Source organism: Aquarana catesbeiana, linkage group LG07, assembly GCF_042186555.1.
Source record: "Aquarana catesbeiana isolate 2022-GZ linkage group LG07, ASM4218655v1, whole genome shotgun sequence".
Taxonomy (NCBI): Eukaryota; Metazoa; Chordata; class Amphibia; order Anura; family Ranidae; genus Aquarana; species Aquarana catesbeiana.
Genome location: NC_133330.1, coordinates 22834911 through 22854104, shown reverse-complemented (window position 1 = coordinate 22854104; position 19194 = coordinate 22834911). Strand labels below are relative to the sequence as shown.

General features: G+C 45.1%; 1 protein-coding gene across 1 annotated transcript in view; it reads left to right on the top strand.

The window, feature by feature from the left end:
- CCDC174 (coiled-coil domain containing 174) overlaps positions 1–17896 on the top strand; it is a 33849-nt gene extending 15953 nt beyond the window's left edge. The window contains exons 5-11 of the mRNA XM_073591769.1: positions 3195–3363; positions 6355–6450; positions 7662–7798; positions 11522–11616; positions 13768–13900; positions 15034–15168; positions 17329–17896. Coding sequence (XP_073447870.1) covers positions 3195–3363; positions 6355–6450; positions 7662–7798; positions 11522–11616; positions 13768–13900; positions 15034–15168; positions 17329–17618 — 1055 coding nt within the window. The 3' untranslated portion in view covers positions 17619–17896. The remainder of the gene's footprint in view (positions 1–3194; positions 3364–6354; positions 6451–7661; positions 7799–11521; positions 11617–13767; positions 13901–15033; positions 15169–17328) is intronic.
- The last annotated feature ends 1298 nt before the right edge of the window (positions 17897–19194 follow it).

Here is a 19194-nt window from a genome sequence, read left to right as displayed (position 1 = left end):
TGCAGGAGCAGGGACACACGGCGGCTGGAGGGTGGACCTGGGGCATGTCATTGAGGGCTGGCTGTAAGAACACAGAAAAGACAGCCAGCTGCCAATGACATAAGAGAAGAAATGGCGGCTTGGGACCTGAGCTGTGGCAGTGGAGCAGCAGAACAATGCTGAATTTGCTGGACATGTATGTCTTATGAAGGAAACCCTTTATAACTAAGAGGGTGATCAAAAAAAAAAAAAAAGAGATGGGAGTAAAGTTTTTAAGCTTAATGTCTTAATGCCCTGCCTCCTCTCCCTCCTTCTCTTTGAAATTGGATATTTTTGTTTTTCAAACATCTATGCTGGAAAGCAGCATTTCTGAATTTATTGCCTAAGTGGGAATGACATCTGCCTTCCCTATTTGGATTCTGCAAAGCTTCCCTCCCATAAATCTAGGCACATGCAGGGAGACGGATAATATGGAAGTCCTAAAACATCTCTGTCTTTGCATGCACCGTTCCTCCCGCTGGTGCCATCGATGGGGGCATCGTTCCTCCAATTAAAATCAGTAATTGGACATGGGTTAGAGCTGCACGATTCTGGCCAAAATGAGAATCACGATTTTTTTGCTTAGAATAAAAAGATCACGATTCTCGTAACATAAAATTTTTCACATTATACAAAAAAAAAAAAATTTTAATTGATTAAAGTAATTTTTTCCAAAAAAATTGCATTTGGAAGACCGCTGCGCAAATACAGTGTGACATAAAATATTGTGACAACCACCATTTTATTCTCTTTGGTGTCTAATAAAAAAAAAATATATATGTTTGGGGGTTCCAAGTAATTTTCTAGCAAAAAAAAAATGATTTTAACTTGAAACCAACAAATGTCAGAAAAAGGTTTAAGTGGTTAAACTTTTTTCACTTACACACAAAGTCTATTCTGTTGACAAATTGTTACAATGTTTATACTTAAAGCGGGGGTCCACCTATCTATCGTTTTTTTTTTTTTTTTTTGAGTTCATTCACAAACTTTTCTTCTCAGCATTACATACTCACATATTGTGTGTAATATGTCCGCCTGTGTCAGATTTCGTCGGAAAGAATAACTTATTTTATTCACTGCAGGCGGTTTCCATCTTCATTGTGGGCATTTGAAGCCCACAAGCATTTATTTCCTGGATGTGGTGAATGCTGTGCTCCCAGCATTCACCGCTCGTTCCCGCACATGCTCAGTGGCATCCTGGGAAGCCTGAGACTAGCTCCCAGAAGTCTGGGAGAGGCTAGAAACACGCCTACTCCCACGGGAGGAGAACCAGGAAGTGCAAAGAAGAATAGAAAAATAAAAGGTAATTACGGCGATTTAAATTTTTTTAAACGGCATGTCAGCATCTAGGCCAGGAAGAGAATACATACAGATATTGTTCAAAATTTGGGTGGAACCCCGCTTTAAGTTCAACTGATAAAGAATGTTTTGTTTCTTGGCAGACTGCCCGGTTTTTCTCTTCCTTATTTTGAGGGCTGTGGCTTCAGAAGAGCAGAGAGAATTCTTTGCATAGAAAGAATTGTGAAACACTTTAGTCAAGATCGTGATAACGATTCTTGACGATTAATCACGATAACGATTCTTGACGATTACTTGTGCAGCTCTAACATGGGTTACTCCAGGGCTTTTTTTGTCAGATAACAGGTGCAGGTAATCTTCCCCTGACCCACCCCTTGTCTTCACTGCCTATCTACCTCTGAGCACCGTCTCTTGTCTCCTCCCCCTTCTCATCTCATAGTACCACCCCCTTTAGAGAATACAGAACCAAGTGTTTTGTGGTGCTAAGTAATTTTGTTTGACATGTATTTTGTATACAAAGAAATCCAGCACTGTAGATCCCCTACCAGAAACGTTAGACTCCTTCTCACAACAGTAGATCCCCCCCCCCCCCAGCAACAATATATCCCCCAGTAACCAGCATCAATAGACCCCTCCTCAACAGTAGATCCCCTACCAGCAGCATAAGACTCCTCTCCACAACAGTAGATCCCCTACCAGTAATGCTACATCCTTTCCCCCCAGCAACAATAGATCCTCAACAGTAGATTCCCTACCAGCAGCATAAGACTCCTCTCCACAACAGTAAATCCCCTACCAGCAATGCTACATCCCCTCCCCCCAGCAACAATAGATCCCCCAGTAACCAGCAACAATAGACCCCCTCCTCAACGGTAGTTCCCCTACCAGCAATGCTACACGCCCCAGCAACAATAGACCCCCCAGTAGTCAGCATCAATAGACCCCTGCCCAACAGTAATCCCCCCCCCCCCCCCCAAGCAGCGTAAGACCCCTCCCCACAACAGTAGATTGCCCTCCAGCAAAGCTAAACCCACCAACAATAGATCCCAATTAGCCAGCATCAATAGATCCTCCAGCACCCCTTGCTAACGCTTAGATTCAGCGCTGGAAGTGGCGTCCCCAAAGCCCTGGTTTACACCTACTGGCCGCAGTCTGGCCCCCCTAAAGTCTCAAGAACCATAAACCGGCCCATTGCTTAGAAAGTCTGGAGAAAACTTAACTTAACTTTTGCTACTTTTATTGCTCTGATAACCTAAAAAATTGTATTTCTGCTACTTTTATTGCAGTGTTTTATCTCTGGATTGTTCCAGATTAGTCTTCCTAAACTCTGTGCCTCTAATGCTGTAGAAAGGTATTACGTACACTTTAACTTTCCTGGGATTCAGCCAGCCCTAAATTACCGAAATGATTGCAATTCTGTAAAAATGTTCAGTTGTTTATCTACTTTCTCTTCCCACCTCTGAAAGGTTAAATGATTTGACATATATAATGGTCTGTGATTTTCCTCTTCATAGCCGGTACAGAATCAGCTCCGCATTGTGTATGTTTCGGCACGTACCATTCTGACTCATCCCAGGTTCAGAGTCGGGCGATTCGCTATCTCCTGGCCTCGCTGTTGCTTCATCTCATTATTGGTAAATTGAGGTGCTCAATGCCGACACAGCTGGTGCTTTTATGTGCGAGACGAGAGCCTCTCATCCGGCGCACTTCATGCGCTCCTTTCAAGTCTCTCTTATGCTGTATTGAAGCGCCGGCATCAAAGCCCCCAATTTTCGGCTCCCATTAGTTTTTTATTTTCCATGCCAGCTGATGCTGGAACACGCTGCTTTAACCATTCCTTTCTCCTGTGCTAATGACACGCCGTCTTTGCCTGGCAGATGAGGAGACGGAGGAGCTGTACCTGGTGGATTTTGCACAGAAGATTATAGACAAGCAGAGAGAGGTGCAGACATTGAGTCACAAGGAGCAGAAGGCGGACGATGGGGAGGAGGACACGAGAGCTCCAGATCTGCCAGTCCCGGGTCCTAAAGACCCCGAGGAGGAATGGTGAGTGTATTTCAGAGGGACTACTTCATGGCAAGTACATGTTAATCAAATTGCTAAAGGTTAATCTTAAAAATTACAAAAAACGAAAAAATGAATGCAAACGCCCAAAGGCTTACTCCTTAAGAATGTATGTTTATTGAATGAATAAGATCACAGCATAAAACAGAGGTTGCTTATACCTTGCAAAAACACCCCCCCTTCTCCCTGAAACCCATACACCTCCACCCACATGCCTATACCCCCCCACCACTATGAATTTGGATCCCCAACACTGACTCCCCTACAAAAGCCCGGAGCAGCCCTCCTGGAGAGCTAAGACAGTGCGACCAAAGTCCCCCCCCTAAAAGATGGATCCCCTATAACAACAGCACCTGAACGCTGATTGGATCACAGTTCGTGAATAGCGGTACTGGAAAAACAGAGCCAGTTGATGAAGTGGAAAAGGGAAAAACCAGGAAAGGCAGATTAACCTTCATATTGTAAAAAAGAACCCTAGAATACTGGGAGCCTGATCAATAAAAGAATAAGTTGAGGTGCCGCCCACTATAAAGGCTGGGTGTATATAAAAAAAAAAAAATAGACCATAAAAATTGCAAAAAACAAAAAAAATGAATGCAAACACCCAAAGGCTACAGTTTAGATAGTAAACCCCACGCCACTAGTAGTGATTTTTTTGTAAAAAATGTAAAATTTATTGTTGCTCCCCTCAGAAGAGTGATGTGCTCCTGTTGGTAAATAAAGTGTTAAATCCAGGGGGCGCTAGTGGTGAAATGTGTTAGACCAATTGTGAAGTAAATATCTATAAATCGGATATAATAAATGTGATTGGTATTTTCCAAATTATGTGAACGCAGTTGGTAGTGTGAATTGGGACCACAACACCATATAGATGTAAAAAACAAAACAAAAATCAGCCCTCCAATTAGAACAGTGTTTTCCAATAAAGAAAAATAAAAAATAATAGAAAATACCATTCACATTTATTATATCTGATTTATAGATATTTACTTCACAACTGGTCTAACACATTGTTTTATGCATAAGACTATAGTTATTTTACACGTATGTTTTGCTGTGGATTTTTCTTTGTAAGTCTCATTCCATTAATGGTGTTTTTCATATTTTTTGGGATTATTTATATAGACACATGTACTCTAGCGGGCTGGTATATCCAGATCAGGGGTGTCAAACTCAATTTCATCGTGGGCCGCATCAGCATTATGATTGTCCTCAAAAGGGCCGGTTGTATCTGTAAGATTAGATGTCCAGCGCATCCCCTCACATTAGATGTCAAGAGCCCCCCCACCTTCAGAAGCTGAGTCCCCTACTCTCCCTAACATCACAGTGCACCCCCCTTTCCTTATGCTGCTGCTGGGAAGAAGCTGGATGCATTGCTTGAAAGCAGAAAGTAGGGGTCTGGAGGAGGGCAGGAGCTCTCCTGCAGTTGCAGGAGAGGTGCGAGGGCCACATGAAATGGCCCGGTGGGCCGGATTCTGCCCGCGGGCCTTGTGTTTGACACCTGTGATCTAGATTGATCAGCTGGCACACATTATTTCACAACTAGCGCCCCCTGGATTAAACACCCAAAGGCTATCTCCTCAAGAATGAATGTTTATTGAATGAAAAAGATCACAGCATAAAAACAGAGGTTGCTTATACCCTGCAATGATGCCTGTAGCTGCAGGCATCATTCAGATATCACCGCTCAAAGTCCACCACGTCATATGACGTTTGGGCGGGTGGGAAGCGGTTAATGAGTGCTCACCAGCGCCCCTCACAGTTCATTGAAAGCTAAAGGCCATCTGCAGCAATGGCCGATGTTAGTTGTAGTTAATTCATTCATTCAAATTTTGAGAGGGTGCATGGAAAAAAATCCTCACCTGCTGTCGCAGTGGGAGATGTTAAAGTACCGTATTTATCGGTGTATAACACGCACCCCAAGTTTGGGAGAAAATTTTAAGGAAAAAAACTTACATTTAAATGCCCATCAATGCAGCCTTGCACAGCGTCCATCTGCATGCTTGTCCAGTGTCATTTGCAGCCTTGGTGTCATTTGCAGCCTTATCAGTGTCCATTTGCAGCTTTTCCAGTGTCGATCTGCAGCTTTGTCTGTGTCCTTTTGCAGCCTTGCCCAGGCTGCAGTTAAACTGCAGTGACATGTCAGTGTCACTGCAGTTTGAAAATGGCGCTGCCGGCGCCGAAATACACAGAGCCGGTCCTCGGCTCTTCTCGGCGGCTCTCGTTCACTTTCGGCCACTTTCGGCTCCACTCGTAGTCCCGCCCGGGATGGGCGTGACTGTGAGCGGAGCCAGCCGAAGTGTACTCGGCTAGGTTCAGGCGGCGCTCGAGTGAAGCCGAAAATGGCCAAGAAGAGCCGAGGACCGGCTCTGTGTATTTCGGCGCCGGCGGCGCCATTTTCAAATCGCAGTCGGCGATCGCTCCGCTCAGTCAGCGGGGGATCGCAGGGGATCGGCGTATAACACGCACCCGCGATTTTCCCCTGATTCTAAGGGGAAAAAAGTGCGTGATATACGCCGATAAATACGGTAATTGAAAAAAATGATTTTCAATATTTTTAACATTTTCAGCTTTTGTTAAAAATTATATCTGGTGGTCCTGTCATGTCAGTTTTTGCTCGGGCATTCTATAGGGTGACAACGCTCTTTCCCTGTGTTGTCACCCCTCAAATAGAGACTACAAGGGTTTGATTTACCAAAACGTGGAGAGTTCAAAATCTGGTCTAGCTGTGTATGGTAGCCGATCCGCTTCTAACTTCACCTTGCAATTCCATTGCACAGAGCAGGTCAGTACAGACATGTTTTGTTATTTTTAGAAGAAAAAAAAAATGACAGTCACTTAACTTTTCTATGGTTTACAGTGAGCTTTAAGACCTGTGATGTTATCCCCTGACAATGTTATTTAGAGCTCCTCTGCATGTGTGATCCACAAGTGTATTGATGTCTGATCATTTGTCTGCTCTCCTATCCACAGGGTGGATTATGTTGATTCACTAGGCCGATCGAGGCGCTGTATGAAGAAGGATCTACCAGACCTTTTGAAAATGGACAAAAATCTACAAGGAAAAAAGTAAGAGATCACAGCATATGACTAGTATAGAATACAGTGGGGTTGATTGAAACTGGAGAGTGCAAAATCTGCTGCAGCTGTGCACGGTAGCTAATCAGCTTCTAACCTCAACTTGTTCAGTTAACCACTTAAGGACCGAATGATTTGCCCCCTTAATGATCAGGCCATTTTTTGCGATACGGCACTGCGCCGCTTTAACTGACAATTGCGCTGTCCTGCGACGTTGTACCAAAAAAAATAAATAAATTGATGTCCTTTTTTTTTGTTTTCCCCACAACTATAGCTTTCTTTTGGTGGTATTTGATCACCTCTGCAATGTTTATTTTTTGCCCTACAAACAAAAAAAGCGACAGTTTTGAAAAAAAAAAACAATATTTTTTACTTTTTGCCATAATAAATATCCAAAGAAAAAAAGTCTTCATCAGTTTAGGCTAATATGTGTTGTTCTATCGCAATAAGCGTATATTGATTGGTTTGCGCAAAAGTTATAGCATCTACAAAATATATTCATGGCATTTTTATTATTTTATTATTTTATCAATTTAAAAAAATTTCTTTTTACTAGTAATGACGGTGATCAGCAAATGTTTAGCGGGACTGCGACATTGCGGCAGACAGATCGGACACCTAACTGACACTTTTGACACTTTTTTTGGGACCAGTGACATTTATACAGCAAACAGAGCTAAAAATATCCACTGATTACTGTATAAATGTCGCTGGCAGGGAAAGGGTTAACACTAGGGGGCAATCCTTAGGTGTGTGCTAGGGAGGTGTTTCTAACTGGGGGGGGGGGTTGGGTCAGCCTGGTAGTAGAGAGAGATCGCTGTTCCTAATCTCTCTACTTCCCTGACAGAACGGGTTCTGGCTCTCTGGGGAGTAACCACAGGTTGCCGGCGGACATTGCGACCGCTGGCCATGCGCATCGGCTCCGGCGTCGCGCCCTCTAAAAAAAAAAGTGGCCGCCATACAGCTATGCCGATTTCGCGCAGGGGAGCCAACCTGCCGCCATATAACGGCGGCGGCGGCGGCTGCTTGGCAAGCAGTTAAGCTTTGACAAAAAAGCATAAAATCTGATTGCTTTCTATGCAGAACTGCACCAGATTGTGCACACTCCAGTTTTAGTAGCTGTGTAGGGGAAATAGATGACGTCCATAAACTTTGTAAAATGTCAAGTGTGAAACAGCTCAACCCTCTGTGTGTCTTTACAGACCGGCTGCTCAGGAAAAGACTTTACTGTCTGAGGATATGAGAAAGGAGATGCAAAGACAGCAGTGGGAACAGGAAGAGGAAGAAGCCTTGAAGAGACCGATGGGTCCCTTACATTATGAAGACATAAGGGACAATGGTATAGAAACTTTCTCTTTTTGTAAAACTGTATGATTGCTCATATCCAGTATCTGCCGTACCTGGCTGAACTCTGTTTTCCCATGATCAATCATGTTTTTCAGTAAAGTACCAAACAGACATGCAAATTGCAGATGGCCCCCCTAGTGGGATTGACCCCAGGACCTAAGTGCTGCAGGGCAGCAGTGCGAATTGCATACTTTCTGTGCTGCCATCGTTAGAGCCCATTCACACTGGCGCTGCCCGTGCGTTAGCAGTAAAGCGCCGCTCGTGCGTTAGCGGTAAAGCGCCGCTCATTTTTAGCAGCGCTTTACTGCTGTTTAAGCAACGCTAGCAGGGCGCTTTTAACCCCAAAGAAGGGGCTAAAGACTCCTGTGTTGCGGCTCTTCAGAAGTGTTTTCCAGGTGCTTCGAAAATTGCTGCCCATTCATTGCAATGGGCAGGGGTGTTTTGGGAGTGCTAAATACAGCGCTCCCAACCTGCCCCAAAGATGGTGTTTGCAGTACTTTTTCTAACGTCCTGCAAGTGCACCGCCCCAGTGAGAAAGCACTCGGGCTTTTACATTCGGGCAGCACAGGAGGCAGTTTTCAGGTGCTATTTCTAGCGCTAAAACGCCTGAAAACTGCCTCAGTGTGAAGAAGGAAAGGGGACGCACCATCTAAGTGTACCTGTGTAAGCATTTGGAACAGATAAGGATAACTACACTGACATGGGTTGGGATCGGCATGTAACTGTAGCCATCTGAGATATACAGAGGCTGGTGGTGCCAGAGGTCGGCAGGTGAGCAAGTGTATTAGCAGAGCTCAGTATTAGTAAGTGGGTGGTGTGTATGTCAGCACAGAGGCTCTCTTGGAATGTACAAAGATTGTCAGGAAAGCAGCAGGGCACGGGCAGAGTGACGCCAGTAAGCAGCTGGATATGGAGCTGGAGTGCAAGGTGATCGGCTGTGCGGCAGCTTCCGGGTACGCTTGGTCCACTCAGCAGTGATCGACTCCTCGGCGCATCTTTCCTCATAGATGGCGTCCCTATGTGGCAGCGGTTGGGGGGGTGGTATGTGTCGTACGTAGTGGCGTCTTTATCTATTCCAAATGCTTGCACCGGTACACTTCCCTTCTTCTCTTTGCATATGTGTATTAGGTAATCTCAAGCCCTATCTAAGACCGATCACTAAATGCACATCTAGACGCCTTTGGTGACCCATCTCCTCAACAGGAAATGCCCTCACTACAATAGCAGACTACATTTCCTGATTAATTTTTTTTTAAAAAAAGGAAAGGAGCTGTTGAGGGTACGATTGTTTTCTGTGTGCCCTGTTCACACCATATATATGTGGTGGGGTGCAGAAAAATGCAGCACAATGGACATGATGTGAACAAGCCCTTAGAAATCATAACTGGCTGCATATTGAAATGAAAAGGTTGTTTTTTTTAATAACCTTAAACTTCTAAATGGTTTGTGCAGTTATAAATTTAGACATGGGATAGTTACATAGTAGGTGAGGTTGAAAAAAGTCCTTCAAGTCCAACCTATGTGTGTGATTATATGTCAGTATTACATTGTATATCCCTGTATGTTGTGGTCTTTCAGGTGCTTATCTAATAGTTTTTTGAAATTATTGATGCTCCCTGGTGAAACCACTACCACCTTACCGCTCTTACAGTAAAGAACCCTCTACGTAGTTTAAGGCTAAACCGCTTCTCTTCTAATTTTAGTGAATGGCCGCGTATCTTTATAAATTCCTTTTCGCAAAAAGTTTTATCTTTTATTGTGGGGTCACCAGTACGGTATTTGTACATTGAACTCATATCCGCTCTCAAGCGTCTCTTCTCCAGAGAGCATAAGTTCAGTGCTCGTAACAAACAACCTCCAGACCCTTTTATTAGTTTTGTTGCCCTTTTTTGTACTTGCTCCATTTCCAGTACATCCTTCCTGAGGACTGGTGCCCAGAACTGGACAGCATACTCCAGGTGCGGCCGGACCAGAGTCTTGTAGAGCGGGAGAATTATCGTTTTATCTCTGGAGTTAATCCCCTGTTTAATGTAGTATTGTGACAGTCATAGCCAGTGTACAATAAAGGAGTGTGAGCCCCTGCTGAAAGTTTAATTTGGGTAATGATGGGCAATGCTCTAGACCGGGGGTGCTCAACCTGTGCCCCGCGGAGCCCTCTGATGTGGCTCTCAACCTCAAACCAGGGAAGCTCATGCTCTGGGATGGCAGGTGGGCAAGCCCAGATCAAGATCAACCGGCACGCTATCCTAGAGCATCAGAGTGAATGGTGCTGGCAGAGGAGGAAGCGGGCAGAGCAAGCAAGAGCCGCATTAGCCGACGCTTCCTCTGTAGCACTAGCTCCTGTCCCGGTGGAGTGATACCAAGTGCACTTTGCCTAGCAGCCTGGAGAGCGATGCCAGCAGAATCTGGAAGAGGAAAAGGTCAGTGTATTAAACATCACAGACACTGCACATTTGCAATAGGCATATTGGCACTTAGAGAAAAGGATTATTAGGCTGCTTTCACACTGAGCCACAGGTGCAGCGCAGTGCACCTGAGGCTTTCCTGCTGGTTAGTTGCACTGAGCCATAGACCTTTATTATATCCTGCGGGTGTGGTGCACCACACCCGTAAGATGTAATCAAAGTCTTAACGGGTAAACTGGAATGCATCAGTGTGAAAGCAGCCTTATAGGGGGCTCAGGACAGTAAGGACTCGTTTACATTTGCGGTTTGGGGGTAGAACCCCATAGTTCATTGTGGCCAGTGACTGATTACCAAATCACCTAGAGAAGCTCCAGTCTGTAACAAAAAAAAAAAAAAATTAAGTCAGTAACTACAAATACTGTAGCTGCTGACTTTTAATAGAAGGACACTTGCCTGTCCAGGAATCCCGCAATGTCGGCCCCCCCGAGCCAATTCCTCAATCAGTTTCGGGTGCAGGCTGTGGCATTGTGAGTAAAGGAGACCGGCAATGAAGCCTTCAAGCTTCACAGCCGGTTTTCTACTGCGCATGCGCTAATTGCGCTGCGCTTTCTGAATGGACCCGCCGTCTTCTGGGACCTGTGTGTGTCCCAGAAGGTAAGGGAGGAGGAGTTGCCAGAAATGTCATAGATCACCGATCGGCGATCTTACCTGGCTCCGGGAGCGGGTACCTTTTTTGGGTGGAGCTCCGCTTTAATTGGCCCTCGCTCTTCAAAAGGTTGAGCACCCCTGCTCTAAACTATGGCTCGGACAACACTGCTATAAATGTCTATTTTGCAATTTGTTTATTTACATTTCTTTCTTCTCCATGGGGCTTGAATATTGGCCAACAAAAAACTGTAGGTCAGCCCGGGATAACCCATCCCACTACCAGCATGTGTTGTCCACTGTTCAGTTGGACTGATTTTGGACATCCCAAAAGTGAATGACTTGCCTGTGTTCCTCAATGTACGAGGATTATTTGTAAAATCCTATTCTTCGAGTCCATTGAGGGAGACGGGTACTACATAGTCTCAGTACTACTTTTTTACTTATCTGAGGCATGCTGGTACTAGGTGCTGTTATTCTGGGCTGGCCTGCAGTTTTTTTTGTTTGCCAATGTCCTGTTCCCCTGTAAACGACAGCAGTATAATCCGAATGTGCATGACTTCCTGTGTGCCTTGATAGATTACAAGAGAAGGATTTTACAGTGAGTGCAAAAATGATTTTTTATTGATAATATAAACTTTTTGTTGTATGTTTTGCTATTGCAGAGGCCAGGCAGCTGGGTGTTGGCTACTTTGCCTTTTCCAAGGATGAACAGAGCCGCCAGAAGCAAAGAGAAACGCTGAATATGCTGCGAGATCAGGTAAGAGGCACAGATAAAAATAACTGCAATTATCTATATTAGGACCTAAGTTGATAGATTTTTGTTTGCACCAGTTGTTGGGAAAGCAAAAGCAACTTGACGCAGGTTAGCGTATAGCCTGTACCCATGTAACTAATAAAGTACTTTTATTCAAGAACATCCGAGTTGCCAGCCTTCCTGATTTAAGCTTGATGCAGGTGGATGCAGCTTTGTAGGTTAAAGCTGAATTCCGGGCAAAACAAAAATTTCCCATGCAGTGGGGCTGTTCCCAGACTATATGAGTCAGCTTCTCGTTTTTGTCTAGGGGTTTGTAAAATGGAGATATACTTGTCTAATTCTCCGATCCTTCTCAACACAAGACTAGTCCCTGTGGCTCCTGCCCCCCCCCCGCGGTCTTGTGCTGTGGACTGTCCCTGATGTCATTATGCCCATAGACCTGTTCTGAACATGAGGACATCAGGAATAGTCCACTGCTGGATTGTGGGGGAGTGCCGTTTGCAGGTGGAGCGAAGGATTGGGTGAGTAAAAGCTTTCTCCAACCCCCTAAACAAAAACGAGCAGTTGACCCGTGCAGTGCGGGCACAGCCCCACTGTGCCCGTTGTTGGGCTTTAACTGCAGGTCAAAGCCACCCTATGAATGAATTCTTAATTCTCTCCAAAGCTCCTTGAGCTGATTTCTGATGTCCTTGCCCTGAAACTAATCCCCATGGGCATAAATAATGTGATCAGCTATAGAGAGGTCAGATCACAACTTTTGCAGGGAAGGTGATTATAGCAGCAACTTTTCTTAGCGTTTTTTAAAACTTTATTAAAACTGTTCGCGCCCGCACTATAGCCGAAAGATGGCCAAAATGCGGGCCATGTACGTCCTCCCATGCTCGCAGGGCGCGGGCGGCGCCTTTTATCAGCGAGACCATGAGATTCCGGGCCCCTTACCATGTGATCACCTGTCAGCCAATGACTGCTGATCACGTGATGTAACCAGAAGCCAGTGATCGGCTTTTTTTTTTTTCCTCACACTGACACCATGAGGAGAAAAAAAAACTGATTACTTGCTTGTGTAAACGGGACATCGGTCCTGCACACCGTGAGCCACTGCCACCTCATGTGTGCCACCTTCCAGCGCCCGTAAGTACTGCTAAGCAGTACCCACCAGTGCCACCTATCAGTGCCCACTAATGCCACCTATCGGTGCTTCATCATCAGTGCAGCCTCAGCAGCGTACATCAATGAAGGAAAAAAATTACTGGTTTGCAAAATTTTATATCAAACTGTGAAAACTTTTTTTTTTTTATTTCATTTTTTTTTTTTTTAGCAAAAAATAACCCCAGTAGTGATTAAATACCACCAAAAGAAGACTCTATTTGTGTGAAAAAAATAATTTCATATGGGTACAATGTAGCATGACCGTGGAACCGTCATTCAAAGAGTGACAGCGCTAAAAGTGCCCAGTAAGCAGGTGGTTAAATCTGAAATTGAATCTGTTTCGATTTTGCCACCTTCTAACTCGCAGACCTGGCGAGCAGAGATGTCCCGGACGAGCCCCCACATATATCGCTACCTCTGCAGAGCTGCTTGTACTATTAAGTACTCTGCTCTTTCCCTTGGCCCTAAGTGGAACCTCACTCCTGCTGACACCACCAGAATACCCTTGCCGGAGCCTCCCGGCAGTTGCACAAGAAGGGCACACACTGATTGTGGTAAAGCAACCCTCCTCGTCAACATGTGAATTAAATTTTTAAATAAAACAATTTTATTTTTATTACATACCTTATGAATAAAAGGGGCAGCCCAGGAACAGTCAGGCTGGGGAGGAAAAAGGCGAAATGATGCTGGCTATCCTCCAGCCCCTAAATGGGGCTGGCTATATCTGATTTCCTGCAGCTTCTAATGCACATTGTGAGAAGCTCACAGTGTGCAGTAAAATCAGAGTAATCAATTGCAGTCCAACAGAGGAGCTGGTACAACTGTGCAAGACTGAAGGGAAGGCCAGAGTTCAGCTTTAAAGGGGCAGGAAGGTTTTGATGGAGATGAACATTATTACAATACCAACACCCCCCCCTCCCTAAATGCCATGTCACAAATTCAAAATGAACATTTACAACGTTCTCAAGTAGTGTGAAAAAACACATTTTCCTCTTTCTCTTGCAGACTGAAGATCAAAGGGTAAAGCGTGAACGCCTAAAAGCAAAGCGTAAAGCAATGCTGGACGCACGGCTTGCCAAACTGCGGCAGCGTAAAATGAAAAATGTGACAGAAGGAGAGGAGCCGGAGGCAGCTCAGGGTGAGGGAAAGGAAATTATATTGTGGATATACAGAACTAATCTTTGCCAATCAGATTCTATTGTGTTTTTTCCCCCATAATGCATTGGGTTTGTTGAAATGATTATTTGATTGTTGCTAAAAGCAGGAGACTTTTTTTTTTTTTCTTTTTAATCAGTCTGATGACAATGGCATTGGGACCTGTTTGCTTTGTACATGTCTTTAACCCCTTTGGGGCCGGGTTTAGAATGGCGGGAGGTGGGGCAGGGCTTAACCCCGGTTCACACAGGGGCGGCACGACTTGCAGGTCGCCTCTATACTTCTGTATAGAAGTCTATGCAAGTCGCCCCAAGTCGCCCCCAAAGTAGTACAGGAACCTTTTTCTAAGTCGGAGCAACTTGCGTCGCTCCTATTAGAACAGTTCCATTGTATAGAACGGGAGGCCACTTGTCAGGCGGCTAGGTCGCCTGACAAGTCGCCCCTGTGTGAACCGGCACTTATGGTCATGTAACCGCCTTGATTGGCTGTCACATGATCGGAAAGCTGCTGATCACAAGTGGCCTTAGTGAGCTTTCTGTTAACCGCCGGTAACTGTGCCTGGAGCTCGGCGCTGAGAGCCCACATATTTCCTTGCGCTCGGCGCCAAGAGATTAGTCATAAACACACACTGTTCAATTTACATTGTCCCTTCCCTTTCTGTATGTGGATGATGGCACTGTAATTATTTTCAAAAAAAGAAAAAACTTCTAAGGACCCTTTTCCTAATCGATATACAGCTGTCACATGATCCAGATCTTTCCCAGCCTATCTGCAGGGAAACATAAGCAGGAGGAGCTTCTAGTCCTCTGCTGGTCACTTGTTAAAACAAAAAAAAAAATCGATAAACGGTTTTAAATTGTCATACAAATATATATTTGAAATGCAAAATTGCTAGCTGAATTGGGGACATAAACAGAAGGGGGAGGTAGAGAGCAGCAAGATCAACCGGGTTTTTTGTAGAAAACGAATCTCATAGTGACTGAGTGAGTATGAACAGCATGTAATAAGCCATTTATTGAGAGTTTTTTATGTGGGTTTAGTGACACTTTAAGATGTGTGTATATTTGTCTTATGTTTGTCAGTGTACATATTTATATCCTTTTGTATGTGACACAGAAGCTCAGGATGAAGTGATCGGGCCGGAGCCAGAAGAGCCTCCTGAGCTGGAGAAGAAGGTGGAAGTTGTCATTCAAGAGCGAAGAGATACCAAACCCGGAGTCCCCCATGTCAGGGAGTGGGACAGAGGCAAAGGTAAGGCTTGTCTATGTGGGATGTTAAATTATGGGGCCTCCCATAGCTTCTCATTAACCGCTTGCCGACCGGCTCATGCCGATATAAGTCAGCAGAAGGGCACATACAGGCAGGTTAACGTACCTGTACGTTGCCCTTTAAGAAGCGGCTTGCGCTCGCTGCGACCTCCAAGAGTGTGATCGCGGGTCCTGCGGACTCTATATCAGCGGGTATACCTGCGATCGTCTCACGGAGAGGAAGAACGGGGAAATGCTGATGTAAACAAGCATTTCCCGTTCTGCCTAATGACAGGACACTGATCACAGCTCCCTGTAATCGGGAGCGGTGATTAGGGTCCTGTCACACATAGCCACGCCCCCCACTGTTAGAATCACTCCCTAGGACACACTTAACCCCCACAGCGCCACCTAGTGGTTAACCCCTTCACTGCCAGTCACATTTACACAGTAATCAGTGCATTTTTAATTGCACTGATCGCTGTATAAATGTGGTCCCAAAATAGCGCCAAAAGTGTCCGATCTGTCCGCCATAATGTCAGTCAAGATAAAAACCGCAGATCGCCGCCATTACTAGTAAAAAAAAAATATTAATAAAAATGCCATAAAACTATCCCCTATTTTGTAGACGCTATAACTTTTGCGCAAACCAATCCATAAACGCTTATTGCGATCTTTTATTTTTTTTTTTTTTTTTACCAAAAATATGTAGAAGAATACGTATCGGCCTAAACTGAGGAAAAAAAAATGTTTTTTATATATTTTTTGGGGATATTTATTATAGCAAAAAGTAAAAAAAAAATTCATTTTTTTCAAAACTGTCGCTATTTTTTTTGTTTATAGCGCAAAAAATAAAAACCGCAGAGGTGATCAAATACCACCAAAAGAAAGCTCTATTTGTGGGGAAAAAAGGATGTCAATTTTGTTTGGGAGCAATGTCGCACCGTGCAGTTGTCAGTTAAAGCGACGCAGTGCCGAATCGCAAAAAACGCTCTGGTCTTTTGCCAGCCAAATGGTCCGGGGCTTAAGTGGTTAATTAGTGGACCCTGTACCAGGACAGGTTCGTCCATTGCCCTGGGCAAGGATTGAGAATTGTGCCCCCCTCTCCTGCTGCTAGTGAGTGCCATTGAATAGCTGTACTATCCTGCACCCATTCTCTGCCTGCTGCCCATAGTTTGCATGGAGTGTGCATTTGTGAGGGGGTGCCCCCCACATTGCCTAGGGCTGAGTAGAATTTCCGATCCGAACACCTATCGGTTGGAGTAGAAGTGGGGTGGGGTCCCCTGGTAATATGGAGCCTGGGAGTGCTGTGACCGGCGGCGATGGCTGCACAGAGAGAGAGAGGAACTGACTCCCTCTCTGTGACCCCGGGAACCGGAAGTGACAAGGATTTCATCACTAACGTTTCTGCCTCTGTTTACCTGCCCACTAACGGATAAATGAATAAAAATGTTTAAAAAAAGCGCCTGCTCCTCCATGCTTATGTGTAAATGCAAAAGTATGCGCAAGTCCCATGCGCAGATGTAAATGGTGATCGCACCAAACGTGAGGTATAGTTGCCAACATCAGAGCAAGAGCAGTAATTCTAGTACCATGAATAAGAAATAACATGAAATATGAACAAAGCATATCCCTCTATAGTGTGTACTTGTCTCAATCCAGAGCACTAAGTGTCATTTCTGTCTGCTGTTGCCTTCCTCTGCTATCCGCATGAATCACTTCTGGCAAGTTTTCCTGACACCAAGAGAGGAAAGGTGACAGGGGAGGAAGCTCTGAGCTCTGTTGCTGTGTGAAGGGTTGTGTGTCCCTTCCCTTCAATCAGCTCTCAGATCTCCTCACTGAGCTCTGCAGAGTGTAATTTCACCTCTCCGCTCCCTTTTTTTTCTGACTTCTCAGACAAGCTTTATAAATTCTGTAGAGAGGAAAAGACGGCAGATAAACAAGTACTACAACATATGTAGGAGGATTTGTTTTATCTCTGTGTATCACCTGAGGCTAGTCACTTCACTGGGTGTATGTAAGGGTTTACAAACGCTTTAATGTAATATGAACAACCATTTAAGCGTTGTTGGGGTGGGGGTGGGGGGGGGACAAGTAATATATAAGCTTCAGCAGTCTGGTCTGTTAGAATGACTTCACCACCACCTGCTCTTTTTTGTTTCAGAATTCACATTCGGCCGATGGTCCAAAGTCTGTGACGACCTGAGAAACGAACGCGAACCCGAGTTTGCACCGCCGTCCTTCTACGCTTCAAATAAAAAAAGAACTAAAAGGAATCAGAAGAACAGACAGAACCAGGCGGGACCTTCTAATGCGGGACCTTCTAATGACACTTCAGGATCGGGTGTAGAGAACAACCAGTATGCACAGGAAGCACCGGGACCCTACAAGCCCGCCAAGCTGGATGAGCGGAGTCTGGATGAAATGCTGTCTTATTACAGGAAGGTGACCTGATCCTACAACACTGTGCAGGGATGAGGGTGGAGGGGCTGAGAGCGCTGACCAGGGTTTCCAACCTCCCGCAGCATTTTTTACTGACAAAACATGGGAAATTTTCTGGCATTTTTTTACTGGAAACCTGAGAAATTACAGAACTCCTATTGAAAACTAACAGTGAATATTTGAACAGTATAAACATGATATGGAAACACCGACAATACCTAGAACAAAGTCATTTGCTTGATTTAGACTTAAAAAGTCAACCAAGCATGAAATTATCAGCCCCTGATATTTACTGGCAGTTGTAAAAAAAAAAAAAAACACTGATTTTTACAAACTGTCAGTAAATTTACTGGCGGTTGGCAACCCTGGCGCTGACCAGAGTGCCCCCCCCCCCGCCAGAACATAATGGAACAACAGGGACAATTGCTGTACTAACATTGGATTTGTTAGTACAGCGGCTCTGACCTGAACTGTCAGTTTTTGTTTTTTTCGGGTTGAACAGAAAAAAAAACTAGTGGTGTGTACTAGGCTTTAAAAAAAGGCATAGTCTACTTTTTTTTTTTTTTTACTCCCATATTTAAAAGGTAACATGAAGCATAGTTGCATAGATCAGTCGTTCTCAACCTCAGTCCTCAAGTACCCTGAATGGTCCGTGTTTTCAGGTTTTTCTTTACTTTCCACAGCTGCTTTAAATCAATATCAATGACATGGTATTGATAAGAGCTATTTTATCTAAGGGAAGTTCCCAAAACATGGGCCTTTGGGGGTACTTGAGGACTGAGGTTGAGAACCACTGGTATAGATCATCCCACTAAATCAAAACCACTCCCCCCCCCCCCCCCCCCCTTACCTCAATCATGGGGCGTTTCTATAGTATTTATCGGCGTATAACACGCGCCGGCGTATAACACACACCCCAAGTTTAGGAGGGAATTTTAAGGAAAAAAACTTTTAGGAGGGAAGTTTAAGGAAAAAAAAAAACTTACATTAAAATGCCCATCAATGCAGTGTTATCAGTGTCCATCTGTAGCCTTGTCAGTGTCATTGCAGCCTTTTCAGTGTCAGTGCAGCCTTGCCCCCAGTGTCATTGCAGCCTTTTCAGTGTCCATTGCAGCCTTGCCCCCAGTGTCCATTGCAGCCTTGCCCCCAGTGTCCATTGCAGCCTTGCCCCCAGTGTCCATTGCAGCCTTGCCCCCAGTGTCCATTGCAGCCTTTGCCCCCAGTGTCCATTGCAGCCTTTGCCCCCAGTGTCCATTGCAGCCTTGCCCCCAGTGTCCATTGCAGCCTTGCCCCCAGTGTCCATTGCAGCCTTGCCCCCAGTGTCCATTGCAGCCTTGCCCCCAGTGTCCATTGCAGCCTTGCCCCCAGTGTCCATTGCAGCCTTGCCCCCAGTGTCCATTGCAGCCTTGCCCCCAGTGTCCATTGCAGCCTTGCCCCCAGTGTCCATTGCAGCCTTGCCCCCAGTGTCCATTGCAGCCTTGCCCCCAGTGTCCATTGCAGCCTTGCCCCCAGTGTCCATTGCAGCCTTGCCCCCAGTGTCCATTGCAGCCTTGCCCCCAGTGTCCATTGCAGCCTTGCCCCCAGTGTC